Source organism: Rattus rattus, chromosome 11 (assembly GCF_011064425.1).
Source record: "Rattus rattus isolate New Zealand chromosome 11, Rrattus_CSIRO_v1, whole genome shotgun sequence".
NCBI classification, from domain to species: Eukaryota; Metazoa; Chordata; class Mammalia; order Rodentia; family Muridae; genus Rattus; species Rattus rattus.
Genome location: NC_046164.1, coordinates 70,984,026 through 70,996,881, shown reverse-complemented (window position 1 = coordinate 70,996,881; position 12,856 = coordinate 70,984,026). Strand labels below are relative to the sequence as shown.

Here is a 12,856-nt window from a genome sequence, read left to right as displayed (position 1 = left end):
TTTTCAACCAAGTGGCTGCCTCCTTGGCTGTGTCACACACTTTCCTGTTTTAGATTTTACTGTAGAGCCAGCGCCGCACTTTGTGTATAAGCAGCCATGTACTGATTCATTCATCAAAGGCTGAGAAGGAAAAGACCCAACTTCAGGTCAAAGAATATGTATGCGGTTATCATTCTGTTAGACCTGTTAGACGGTTTATGTCACCAGTGTCATAAAAGTGACGTGCAGGATGGTCCTGACACTTGAGTATAGATCAGGTAAAACAGCTAAGTGACCTTGTTCTTGCTAGAAAGAAATAGGGACACCAAGCAGATCCCTGCTGGTTCAGTCTGATGGCCTCGAGGGTACTAGGTGTTTTTACCTTTAGTTGTAGCCAGTGGTATACTAAGAAAATTCAAGATAGGTAAGTTGAAACTCAAAAGAATTGTTGGCATTGTGACAGTTGGAGTATTTAGTTTAAAATTGTAGTTGTGAAATTTTGTTTAAAATTACCAAAGGCAAAGAATAGTTGAAATTTCCTTGAAATCCTTAAAACTATAAAGCACTTTTAGGATTTAAATGTAGTGGTTTTGAGGAGCTGTTTCATTCTTGCTAATGGAATTCCAAAGGTAAATCTTTGTTTTTCCTTTTTTGGTGAGAAGTGGGGTATGGTTTCATTATGTGGCCCTGACTTGGAACTCATAGATATCTGCCCGTCTCTGCTTCATAAGTGTTAGGATTTGGGATTAACAGTTTGCATACCACTCCTGCCCAAAGGTAAATATTTTAAAAGATCAGAATAGTAACCTGGTCTGATTCAGAGGTTTGTGGACGTGCCTGTAGATGTAGTGAACCTTATGCTTTCACAGTTTTTTGATGAGGCATGAATATAATTATCACAGACTGGACTTTTCTTCCTAGTTGTGCTGCTTGATTTGATTAAAATTGCTCTCTACTTACACAGTGAAGTAATACTGAAACGCTGTGCAGTCATTTGAGCTAACATCTCTTGAAAGTATAATGTAAATCTCCTAGTCTACTCTGCTGTGCTTACAAATCTGTAACAGCCAGTGAGATTTGTAGGTAACTATGGCAACAAGAGGAGGAATTGCCCTAAGAGAGGATGCTTAATTTGCCCGTGTTCCAGAGATGAAGAAACTGAGCTTAAGTGAGCTTTGAACACTTATAGCACATGCTCACACATAGGTGCAAAGTGCTTGTCTCTACTAATGGTGGGGCTAGGGCCCCTGCTTCAGCACAGGAGGTCGATATGTTGATTCGGTGTATGTTCTCAAAGACCAGCTATAAGATATGTATTGGCTAGGGTTAGGGGGCACAATGTTTTGAGGGTTCTGTGAATAAAGCATCAACTTAGTAATATTGAAAACTTGCTATTTGTCAGGACTTAAGATAATGCTTTAGGTGAGAATGAGAGGAAGTGCTTGTGAGAAGTGATAAATATTGAAGGTGAAATCTAAAATATATAAGGGCAGCATTCTCTGAAGAACAGGCCCTAAAGCATGAAGACAGGTGCTCTTCCAGTGCATTATACCCCAGTCCTCTCCATACTATGTTTTGAACCTTTAAACTTTCTTATTTTAAACTTCTGATTAGTACCTGTTCTTTTATAGATAGAAGGTTGAATTTAAGGATAATTCCTGAATGTTAATATTTGTTTTTTGTTCACTTATAGATTCCAGTTAAGAAGGAGTCCTGTCCAAATAGTGGCAGAGACAGAGACCTCTTGTTAAAATACAACGTTGGTGATTTGGTGTGGTCCAAAGTGTCAGGTTACCCTTGGTGGCCTTGCATGGTTTCTGCTGATCCACTCCTTCACAATCATACCAAACTTAAAGGTACTAAATTTGGACTCTGTTTTTCCATCTTCTTCTTCTGCAACAAACCTTTCTAATTTGTGTGTTTCTTTTCCATGCTTTACTAGCTACTTTTACAGCTTTGCTTAAGGTGGGTGATTGATTCAGATGTGACATATCCATTTCCTAAATATATGGTTTATCTGATTGAACTGGTACTAACAGGTGAATAACTTTTAAGAATAATTTTTTAGATGTATTTATGTTTTATGTGTTTTTTGCCTGCATGTATGTACACGAACCACGTGCATATCTGGTGCCTGTGGAGGTCAGAAGGTGGCATTGTCTCCTTTGAAACTGGAGTTGTATGTGGTTGTAAGTACCATGTGGATGCTAAGAACAGAGCCTGGGAGCTCTGCAAGAACAAGTGCTCTAAACCCCTGAGCCATCTCTCTCTAGCTGAGGAGACGCTCTTTACCTTGTATTGGCCTCAAGTTTTATGACAATTATTATTTAAGTAGTGATTGATTATTTGTAGGTTAATATTTGGTAATATATTAATTTTGAATTATAAAAATCTCCATTTGTTTCAGTAGGCTTGGGAAGCAGGGGGAAAGTTAGAAATGTTAATCTGATTTAGAAAACTTGAATAAGGACTGGAGAGGTGGCTCAGCGGTTAAGAGCACTGACTGTTCTTCCAGAGGGCCTGAGTTCAATTCCCAGTAACCACATGGTGACTCTCAATCATCTGTAATATGACTTGATGTCCTCTTCTGGTGTGTCTGAAGACAGTGACAGTGTACTCACATAAATAAATAAGTAAATCTTTTTTTTTTTAAGAAAATTTAAATAAATTGGCTCATGAAACAGCTAAAGAACATATTTAAAATGTGTTATTGATACAAAGCAAATAGTTAAAAATAAAAGATAATTTAGCCTATAAGTATGTTAGTTATGTAAGAACAACTCACAGAAAATGGTTTGGGAGGAAAAGTAACAAAGGATGATGTGGTTTGATTTATTTATTTTTTTTTTTGAGACTTGTAGTTCAGGTTGGCTTTATAAAACTCATGACCCATCTGCGTCAGACTCTAGTGCTGGGATGTGTGCTACTATGCCTGGCTTTGGAAGGTTTTTCTAGAGTAAAGTTTGAATTTTGTTTGAAGAAGGTAAGGTATGTTATATAGAGTTAGGCTAGACAAGTTTACGCTCTTGACATGTGTACCCCTCAGAAATGTGGACAACCACAGCTATGATGGTCCAAGGTTGGTATTCTGGCCCAGAACTGCTGCTGACCACTTGTATGGTCCTTTGTGGTATACTGAAACATGTGCCACCTGGTCTTTGGCCATAGTTTTGAGGTCTGACAGGAATGGTGCCTGTTCCCATTTGGTTCTGGCTCATCATATTGCCACCTGCATGCCACATAGAGGTTTGTTGACTGGCTGTGTGCAGGTAGTTGGAGGGAATGACAGGGCCTTATGTGCTAGCAAGTTTGGACTGGAAGGAAACCTTAGTACCATACTTGTCCCTCCTTGGCCTCTGTCCTAAGGGTGTGGAGTTTTGCTGTGTGATGAGAAACTGTAGTCTATAAGACTGATAGCAAGAGAGGAACCTTTGGTTTGATTTTGTCTTTGACTCCTTTTGGGCTTGATAATCTAATTTTTTCCAGAATGAGGTAAGTCCTTCCCAAGGGGCTCTGGGAGCCCTGGGACACACTTCAAAGTTTCAGATCTGAGATGTGTATTCTTTTGAGGGAGCATGAACGTCACATAGCCTTGGTGCAGCCATGTGTGGGGGTTGTTTTGAGCTACCATTTCTTTTTCTGACTTTTGCATCATTTGTATACTATAGTATCTGGAACCCTCAGTCTATTTATGTAGAACTGTGTTCAAATTTCTTACCAAGGGATGCAAGATGCCCCAGTGGGTAAAAAGGTACTTGCTACCAATCCTGATGACCTGAATTTGATGTTTGTTTCTCAAATGGTGGCTAGAAAAAAACTGCACAGTGTGACACGCACATGCATGCACATGAACACACACAGGATAGATAGATAAATAAATGTAAAAATTGCATATATTTTTCTCTACTACGATAGCATATCTGTCATCTTTTACTTGTATTTTTTGCCAGCTGTCACTTTACCTAGTTTGGGGCTTTGGTGTCCCACCAAGGTCTAAGTCATAACCTAAGCTGATGCCTGTCCTTGTCTCTTGGGTCCTCTGGAAGAACAAGTGCTCTTAGCTGTTGAGCCATCTCTCCAGGCTGACAGTAACTATTACTTAAAACACTGTTTAAACCAAATATTAATTCAGATGCTTTAATTTAACAGTTTGGAGACAGAGAAAGGCAGCTCTCTTAGTTTGAGGCCAGGTTGGTCTATAGAGCTAGTTCCAGGGCAGTTAAGGATACATAAAGAAACCCTGTCTTGTAAAAACAAACAACAAAAAATTATTAATTCGTTTTATATATTAGAAAAGATTTTTCGGGACTGGGAAGATAGCTCCTGGCTCAGCGGTTAAGAGCACTGATTGCTCTTCCAGAGGTCCTGAGTTCAATTCCTAGCAACCACAAGGTGGCTCCGCCATCTGTAATGAGACCTAATGCCCTCTTCTGGTGTGTCTGAAGACAATGATGGTGTACTCATATATATATATATATATATATATATATATAAAATAAACAAATCTTTAAAAAGATAGATTTTCTTCACTATGGAACTGTGAAACATATCTATGCTAATTTTTATTACTAAAATTAAAGTGTTGGCAAAAAACAAACTGCCTGAGAGTTCTTTTGTGCTTTTTAAAAGTTTATTAGCTTAAAAGTAACTATTATATACAGTGGGCTTTATTATGACATTTTTATACATATGTATATATTTTGGTGATATTCACTCCCATTATCTTACCCTTTCTTTCCATCTGGTCCTCCTGCTTTAATGTCTTTTTTTTTTTTTTTTTTTTTTTGTGGAAAGCAGGACCAATTACAATTAATTAAATTAGCATTGCTTATAATAGGATAGGTTATAAGAAGCAGAGACAGATGATCTCTTTGAGTTCATAAAGTGTTATTTATAGGAGCATAGATATTTTAACGGTAGTTATATCACTGTTCTTGAATCTTGAGATAATTTCAAATTTTCATATTTCTAAACAAATCAAAGTATACTGAGTGATAAATATTTGCCTACTATGTTTAAGGCCCTGGATTTGATCTCTAGCATCATAAAACATACATGTGCATGTATGTATATGTGAATGTATATGTTTGTGTGTATATGTATCAACAAGAAAAGGGAAAGGTACCTGGTTGTGACTCCTTTAATTCCAGCACTGGAAGGCAGAGACAACTGAATCTGTGAGTTCAAGGCCAGCCAGTTCTACATAGTTTGACTTTGTCTCACAACAAAACAAAACAAAAAACCATCAACAAAAGATTAAAAAGTAGTCTTAAAAATCTAATGAAAAATTGATAGTGAGAAGTTAATAGGTAATTGCTTTTAAGTCTTAACTATTTTTGTCTAGTTTCATTTGTTGCTGTTTTATTTACTACTTAAGATATTTTTCTGTTGATTTTTCTGTATGTACATGAGTATTTTATACACACACACACACACACACACACACACACACACACACACACACGGTATTTATATCCATTTGTGTGGTACAGAGGCCTGTATGGAAACTGTAAGAGGCCATTGGATGGGTATCTTGCTCTATTTCTCTCCATCCTTGGAGAAAAACTCACTCAACCTAGAGCAAGGTTGACAACTAACGCCAGTGATCTCTTTGTCCCTGTCCCATTAATAGCTTTGCAGTTACAGGTATGTTTTGTGTTGATACCTGATTTATTAAGTTACAGCTTTTTGTTTGTTTTTGGGACAGTGTCTCATGTAACTCTGGCTGACAGAACTCACTGTATATACAGACCAAATTTGGTCTCAGACTAACAGAGAACTGCCTGTCTCTGCCTCCTAAGGGCACCACCAGGCTTGCCTGAGTAAATTCTTTCTGTGTTCATCTCTCCAAAGTCTGCTGTCTGGGTGCAGGACCTCTTTGATGCTGTAGGTTTCTACAGGAGTAAATACTATTCATTAATTTTTTTCTAGATTTCTTATCTTAAACTTTTTTCTTTTTTTTAAAGTTTTTTTAATATATGTATGTCTGTATAAATATGTGCTTTTTGTGTGCACGCGTGCGTATGCGTGTGTGCGCGCACCCTCTAGATTTCCAGCTGGAGTTACAGGTACTTATCAGTTACCAGATGTGGGTACTGATAACCGAACTTAGAACCTTTGTAAGAACAAGAAGCATTTTCAACCACTGAGCCATTTCCCAGCCACCGCTACACCTTTAGAAAAAGATTTATTGTTGTATTGTATGAGTGTTTGCCTGTGTATATATATGTGCACTGTGTGTGTATCTAGTGATGAAGAAATCCAGAAGAGGTACTCCATCCCCGGAAACTGGAGTTATGGAGAATTATCATTACTATATGGGTTCTATAGACTGATGAGACCTGAGTCCTCTGCAAGAACAACCAAGTATTCTTAACCACTGAACCATCTCTTTGGCCTTAAATTTTATACATACATACATACATACATACATACATACATACATACATACATACACATACGTACATACATGTGTGTATGTGTGCATATATGTTTACATACATTTTATTTATTTTATATGTATGAATGTTTGAATGTGTTTGTGTGTACTGTGTGTGCAATGCTGGTAGAGGCCAGAAGAAGGTATTGGATCCCCTGGAACTGGAGTAACAGGTAGTTGTGAGCTGCCACGTGAGTGCTGGGAGTTGGATCCAGCATATGCGCAGGCAAAATACTTACATACATAAAATAGTAAAAATAAAACATAGCAGGGCATGGTAGCATACTCCTTTAATCCTAGTATTCTCAAAGCAGAGGCAGGTGGATCTCTGAGTTTGAGCCAGCCTGGTTTACAAAGCAGGTTCCAAAACAGCCAGGGTGACACACAGAAACCCTGTCTCAAAAGAAACAAAATAAGATAAAATGAAAATATTAAAATCACTAAAAAATAAGAAAAAAAATTAATCTCCTCCTTTCCCTAACAAAAAGGATATTTATCTGTTCAGTGTCTTTATCTTGCACTTTTGAGTTTGTAACCTTGAGAGCCTGTCCAGAACCTCTATTTTTAGGTTGATTTTTGTGGGAAACTTCCTGGACCTGGGTCCTTGTGTTAGCTTTGTGTGTGAGCATAATATTTAGAGCATAAAGTTTTCGACACCTGACCACCTCTGCTTTAGATAGAGGGTTGACATTGCCATCAGCTGCTTTACTGGAGGCATCTTAAGATGCTAGAAGAGGTTTTTCTTCTTGGTGTTGTAGCTATACAGGAAGTCCTGGATATTATTTCCTTTAGGATAAAGGCTGAAGATCTCTTCTCTTGGTACTGAGATCTGACCTTTTGGCTGGCTTATCTGTGTCTGTCTCTCCTTCAACCTCAGTAAAATCTGAAGTTTCAGGGGTTAGTAGTTCCTGCTCATTCCTCTGGCTGCACTGAGCGATGCTGCTTCTTCCTGCAGCTCAGAGTGACAGTTAGGGATATCTGAGGGGTCTGCTGTGGTCTCAGGGACTCTTTGAGGTTGAATGCTCTTACTTAAGCACTGTGCCCACGGTAACCAAAAGAGGGCATCAGATTCCCTGGCAGTGGGCGAGGTCATTAATGGGTAGGGACGGGTCCAGCCCAGGGTACTGACGCTCTTGCCTTTTGTGGAAGTGCCCTTCTGGTGATGTCTTGTCCTGTCTAAAGTCTCTTAAAGATGAAGATGTGGTTTTATTTAGATTCTTTTCCCCTGAGTCTCCTTTTGTGCTTTCTCTGTATCTCTTGATTAGTGGATTTTCTTCTTGTGCATGGAGTATATTGAGGATAAAAAGGTAGAATTCATGTTGAGATTAATAAGCACAAACAACACCAAATAAAATAATTTCAAAGCAGTAGATTTGCCCAGTTTAACCCCAAACTCTAATATTGATGTTTTTTATTTTTAAAATTAGGTCAGAAAAAAAGTGCACGCCAGTATCATGTACAGTTCTTTGGTGATGCCCCAGAAAGAGCTTGGATATTTGAGAAGAGCCTTGTTGCTTTTGAAGGAGAAGAACAATTTGAAAAATTATGCCAAGAAAGTGCCAAGCAGGCACCCACGAAAGCTGAGAAAATCAAGGTGATAGACATTCCTTTAGTGTGACCTGATAGTTGATTTAAGTGATTTCCTATGTTGGTCATATACTTTTTTTTTTTAAGATAGGGTCTTTTTTTGTAGCCCGGGCTGGTCTTGAGTGCATAGAGATCTCCCTGCCTCTGCCTCCCTAGCCCTGGAGTTCACGATGTGAGCCGGCATGCCCAGCCTCCATTTGTCATTTACTTTTACCTAAGTATGTGATTTTTCTTTTACTCATCTGATGACTCCCAGGAATAATTTATTTTCTTATTTTATTTCTTTTTATAGAAAGAAAATATTAGTTAAAGCCATTAAAGTTCATTGCTAGTTTAAAGAAACAATAGTTGTCATCAGAGTTATAACTTAAGTTTTTAGTTAGGTTTTTATAGGTTTTCCTTATCTGATAATATTGTAAAAGTGTTTTTAATTGAGTCACCTTTTATATTATGCAATAAAATTTATAATTTTTTTTTTCCAGTTGTTGAAACCTATTTCAGGGAGATTGAGAGCCCAGTGGGAAATGGGCATTGTCCAGGCTGAGGAAGCTGCTAGCATGTCAGTAGAGGAGCGGAAAGCCAAGTTTACTTTCCTTTATGTGGGGGACCAACTGCACCTCAACCCTCAAGTGGCTAAGGAGGCTGGCATTGCTACAGAACCTTTGGGAGAAATGGTGGACTCTTCATCGGCCAATGAAGAAGCTGCTGTAGACCCTGGGACTATGAGAGAAGAGGACATTCCCGTAAAGAGAAGGCGAAGAGCCAAAAGGTCTAGTTCTACTGAGAACCAGGAAGGAGACCCCGGCACAGAAAAGAGTACACCTCCAAAGATGGCGGATGCTGAACCTAAGAGAGGCGTAGGTTCTCCTGCTGGGAGGAAAAGGTCCACAGGATCTGCCTCACGGAGCAGAAAGGGAGACTCAGCAGCCCAGTTCTTAGTCTTTTGTCAAAAACACAGGGATGAGGTAAGAACTCTGATGGGTTCTGAGTTGTTTTGTCATGCCATAGGATTTCTAAATGATGAACATCCCTTTATTGCAGAATCCTGTTTCTTAGTATACTGGTTAAACACAGTTTAGTTTTTAGGTGTAACAGTTACTGTTGGAACACAGACATTTGTAGGCTTGGTTGCCACTATGTTCCTTCAAAGTACTTAAAAAGTTTCAGCAGCAGTGGGAGTGAGAAATGCATTTCACTAGGCCTCCCTTTGCTGCAAGCTGGGTTTAGTCCTTGACATTCAGCTCTCGGTGAGCATTTTCTCTTAAGCTATTTTGAAGTGTTCAGTTCATGCTCACTTATAAAGATGGTGATGTTAGCACCAAGTATGTTGAAGATTTATTTCTATAATTCTTAAAAGGATAATAATATATAAGTGAGTAAAGTATTTAAGTACTTTTATTTTTTACTGTAAAATATATCATCTCTTGGTGCCATTGTCTCATTTCCGTTGTAAGGAACCAAGACTCTTTATAGTGTTAGTCATGAAGCCCTGCCTATTAAAATGTTCCTTTCATGGAATTTTTTTTGTTCAGAATTCCAAATACATATTAAAGTCACCAGTAATTAGTAGTATCTGGGGGCTTAGAGGAATGGCTCAATAGTTACCTCATACCCTAACACCCACATTGTGGCTCACAGCTAATAACTCCAGTTCTTAGGGATCCAACATCCTTTTTTTCTACCAAACATGTATGTGCTACACATACATGTATGCAGGCAAGCACTCATACAAATAAAAATAAATATGTATTTAAATAATAAAGAGAAAACTGGATGATAGTGGTACACAACTTTAATCCTAGCACTTGGGAGGCAGAGGCCCATGGGTCTCTTTGAGTTCAAGGCCAGCCTAGTCTACAAATCGAGTTCCAGAATAGTTAGGACTACACATCCTGTCTAGAAACACCCCCTTTCCCCCAAAAATAGTAGGAGAGAGAGATACCACCTGGATTAGAGAGATGGCTTGGTGTTAAGGCATTTTCACCAACCGGTGACCCTAGAACAATTCCCTGGGGTGCACTTGGTGGAAGGAGAGCACTGTTGGGATCTGGAAATGTCCACACAAACCATGCTCACACCAGTCTCAGTTGAGCAAGAAGAGTTCAAAAACGCACACCATAACACTGGGCATCCAAGACCACAGGAAGGAAAAACCTAATTGTGTCACCAGCCAGTCCTCAGGGCAGGGTTTTTATAGGAAAACCCAGGTTCAAAAGTTCAAAGGCAAGCAGTGAAGTGGTGCACCGTTTTTGTCTAAGTAGACAGAGTATCATCAGACAACCTTCACGCTGATTGGTCCTGAGTGAGGTAAGGGGGGTGGACAGGTGGTGAACAGGGGAATTTCAGAACAGTGAGATAACAGGGTACAAGTGATTCAGCCATAACTTTCTGGCTTATTAGTAACATTTTTTAGTGTCAGCTATGGATAATTATTTGTGGGAAGTAGAGTCTGGGAACCTGAACTTAATTTCACCTTATGAGCAGAATGGAGACCGAATATAAAATGGCTACAGCTATCTTGAAAGGAGCAGGCATCATCAAGAATCATGTTCACCAAGTTGTCCTCTGACGTCTACACATGCAACGTACACAATGAATAACTAACTTAATTTAACTAACTTTAAATTAATTTAAAAATAAAAAATAATATCTCTTATTCAAATATTATATGGGGTTAAACCAGCCCCTGTTTTGTGTCAGGCAGCATGGCCTGGGGAAGGATAAAGAAGAATTTAAGGAGGTGATTAACTAAAAGGTTATGGGTATTAAAAAAAAACGGTAAAAAAAAAAAAAAAAAAAAAAAAAAGAACACGGTGGAACATGCTATTTTGTCCCTACATGGTAACTTAGAAGTCTTCTCAGAGAAAATATTGGAGTAGTTTCTTGAAGAGGAATCTGTAAACTATGTTGGGCATGGTAATGGATAGCTGTACTGTTACACCATTTGGAGACTGACACGGAATGATTGAATTTGAGGATAGCCTGGACTACATAGAGAGACCACTTCATTCTCAATAAAAGGACAAAACGGAACTAATAACGTCTTCCTTGGGAATGGAAGGTTTATTTAAGAATTAGAAAATCTATTGAGACTGGAAAGGTGGATCAATGGTTAAGAGCCCATACTATTCATGCAGAGGGGTATAGTTTGATATTTACCATCCATGTCAATTGACTCACAAAATTTGCAACTCTATCTCCTGGGGATTAATATATCTATGGGCACACAGATTTATTTATTTATTTAGGCACAGTATCTCACTGGGTAGCTCTGCCTGGTCTAGAACTCACAAAGATCTCCTTGCTTCTGCTTCCAGAATGTTGTGATTAAAGATACGTACTACTACCAGGCCCTGTAATCATGGGTAGTTTTAAAAGCTCAGTCAAAAGCTCAAAGTTGTGGTACATACCTTTAATCCCAGCACTTAGCCAGCAGAGTCAGGCAGCTAGCCTGTGCTGTATAGAGATGGCTCAGTGATTAAGCACACTAGCTGCTCTTCCAGAGCTCAAGCTATGAAAGTGAGGATATAGTAATGGAGGCACAGCAAATGCAATGACATGGCAGAATGAGAACTTTCAAGTCCAGCATTTATTAGTGCCCTGAGGTTTTAGAAATATTAGTTTTCAAGCTGAACATACTTCAGACTGTTAAGGATATTTAGAAGCACAAAAGTAGTTTAAGTCCATTGCAATGGAAAGCCTTAATAGTACTTAGAATAGATCCATCATTCAATTCCTAGTACACACGTAGTACCTCATGACTGATTGTAATTTCAGTTTCAGGGGATCTGACACTCTTCTGAACTCTGACAACCAGGTGTGCACATGGTGTGCAGACATATGCAGGCATATGCATTTATAAAATAAGTTAAAAGCAGACAAATAAAGTTTTGTCTATATGGAAGAGGAGTTTTTCATCTCAGGAGAGATGAAAATGTTTCTTTTAAAACATTTTTTATGTATTTATTTTATTTATGTGAGTACACTGTCACTGTCCTCAGACACACCAGAAGAGGGCATCGAATCCCATTACAGATGGTTGTGAGTCACCATGTGGTTGCTGGGAATTGAACTCAGGACCTCTGGAAGAGCATTCAGTGCTCTTAACCACTAAGCCATCTCTCCAGCCCCTGTAAATGCATTAAAAAAAATGGCAGCTAGTTTCTAAATAAATGAGACAGAGACTATAAGATGTATTAATTAGCTTTAAAGTAACTGGGTAGCCATTGTTCTATTCTAATCCTCTAAACTCACCTGGCTTCCTCCCAGACAAAATCCCCAAGATACCTGCATTGTAGTATTGGTTTGGCTCTCTGGGTTTCACGTATATTTTCATGATGTCTCTCTAGTCCCTTTTTTAGAAAAAAATTTTTTTGGCTATTAAATAAATAAAATTTATGTTTGTGTACCACTTATGTCCCTGCTGGCCTCAGAGGCCAGAAGAGTTTGTTATATTCCCTGGAATTAGAGTCACAATCATTTCTAAGCTACCATGTTGGTGCTAGAAGTCAAACCAGGTCCTCTAATAGAGCGGCCAATGCCCTTAACTGCTGAGCAGTCTCTCCAGCCCTCAAGGAAAGGCTTTTTGAAATTAGCTAAGCTGACGACAGATTGTGAAGGAACTGTTTTAAAATGGAGATTTTTTTTTCTTGTGTGTCAAGGACACCATACAAAATTGAAATGAGAAGATTTGTCATCAGTCAATCTTAAGGGACAAAATGGCAATTTACAGATGAGCTTTAGTGACTGATAAGTACAGAAGAGGTATTGTTCAACCCCACACATAGAGATTTATAAATTGAATTCATGATGACTCATTATTGCATAGTCATCAGGCGAGCAACAGTCATC

The 12,856-nt window shown here is 38.6% G+C and overlaps 1 protein-coding gene across 13 annotated transcripts in view; it reads left to right on the top strand.

The window, feature by feature from the left end:
- Positions 1 to 12,856, top strand: part of Nsd2 (nuclear receptor binding SET domain protein 2) — a 74,209-nt gene that overhangs the window by 26,091 nt on the left and 35,262 nt on the right. For all 13 annotated transcript variants that reach the window (XM_032916675.1, XM_032916670.1, XM_032916676.1 and 10 more), the window contains 3 exons: positions 1,673 to 1,835; positions 7,846 to 8,012; positions 8,488 to 8,970. In XM_032916675.1, coding sequence (XP_032772566.1) covers positions 1,673 to 1,835; positions 7,846 to 8,012; positions 8,488 to 8,970 — 813 coding nt within the window. The remainder of the gene's footprint in view (positions 1 to 1,672; positions 1,836 to 7,845; positions 8,013 to 8,487; positions 8,971 to 12,856) is intronic.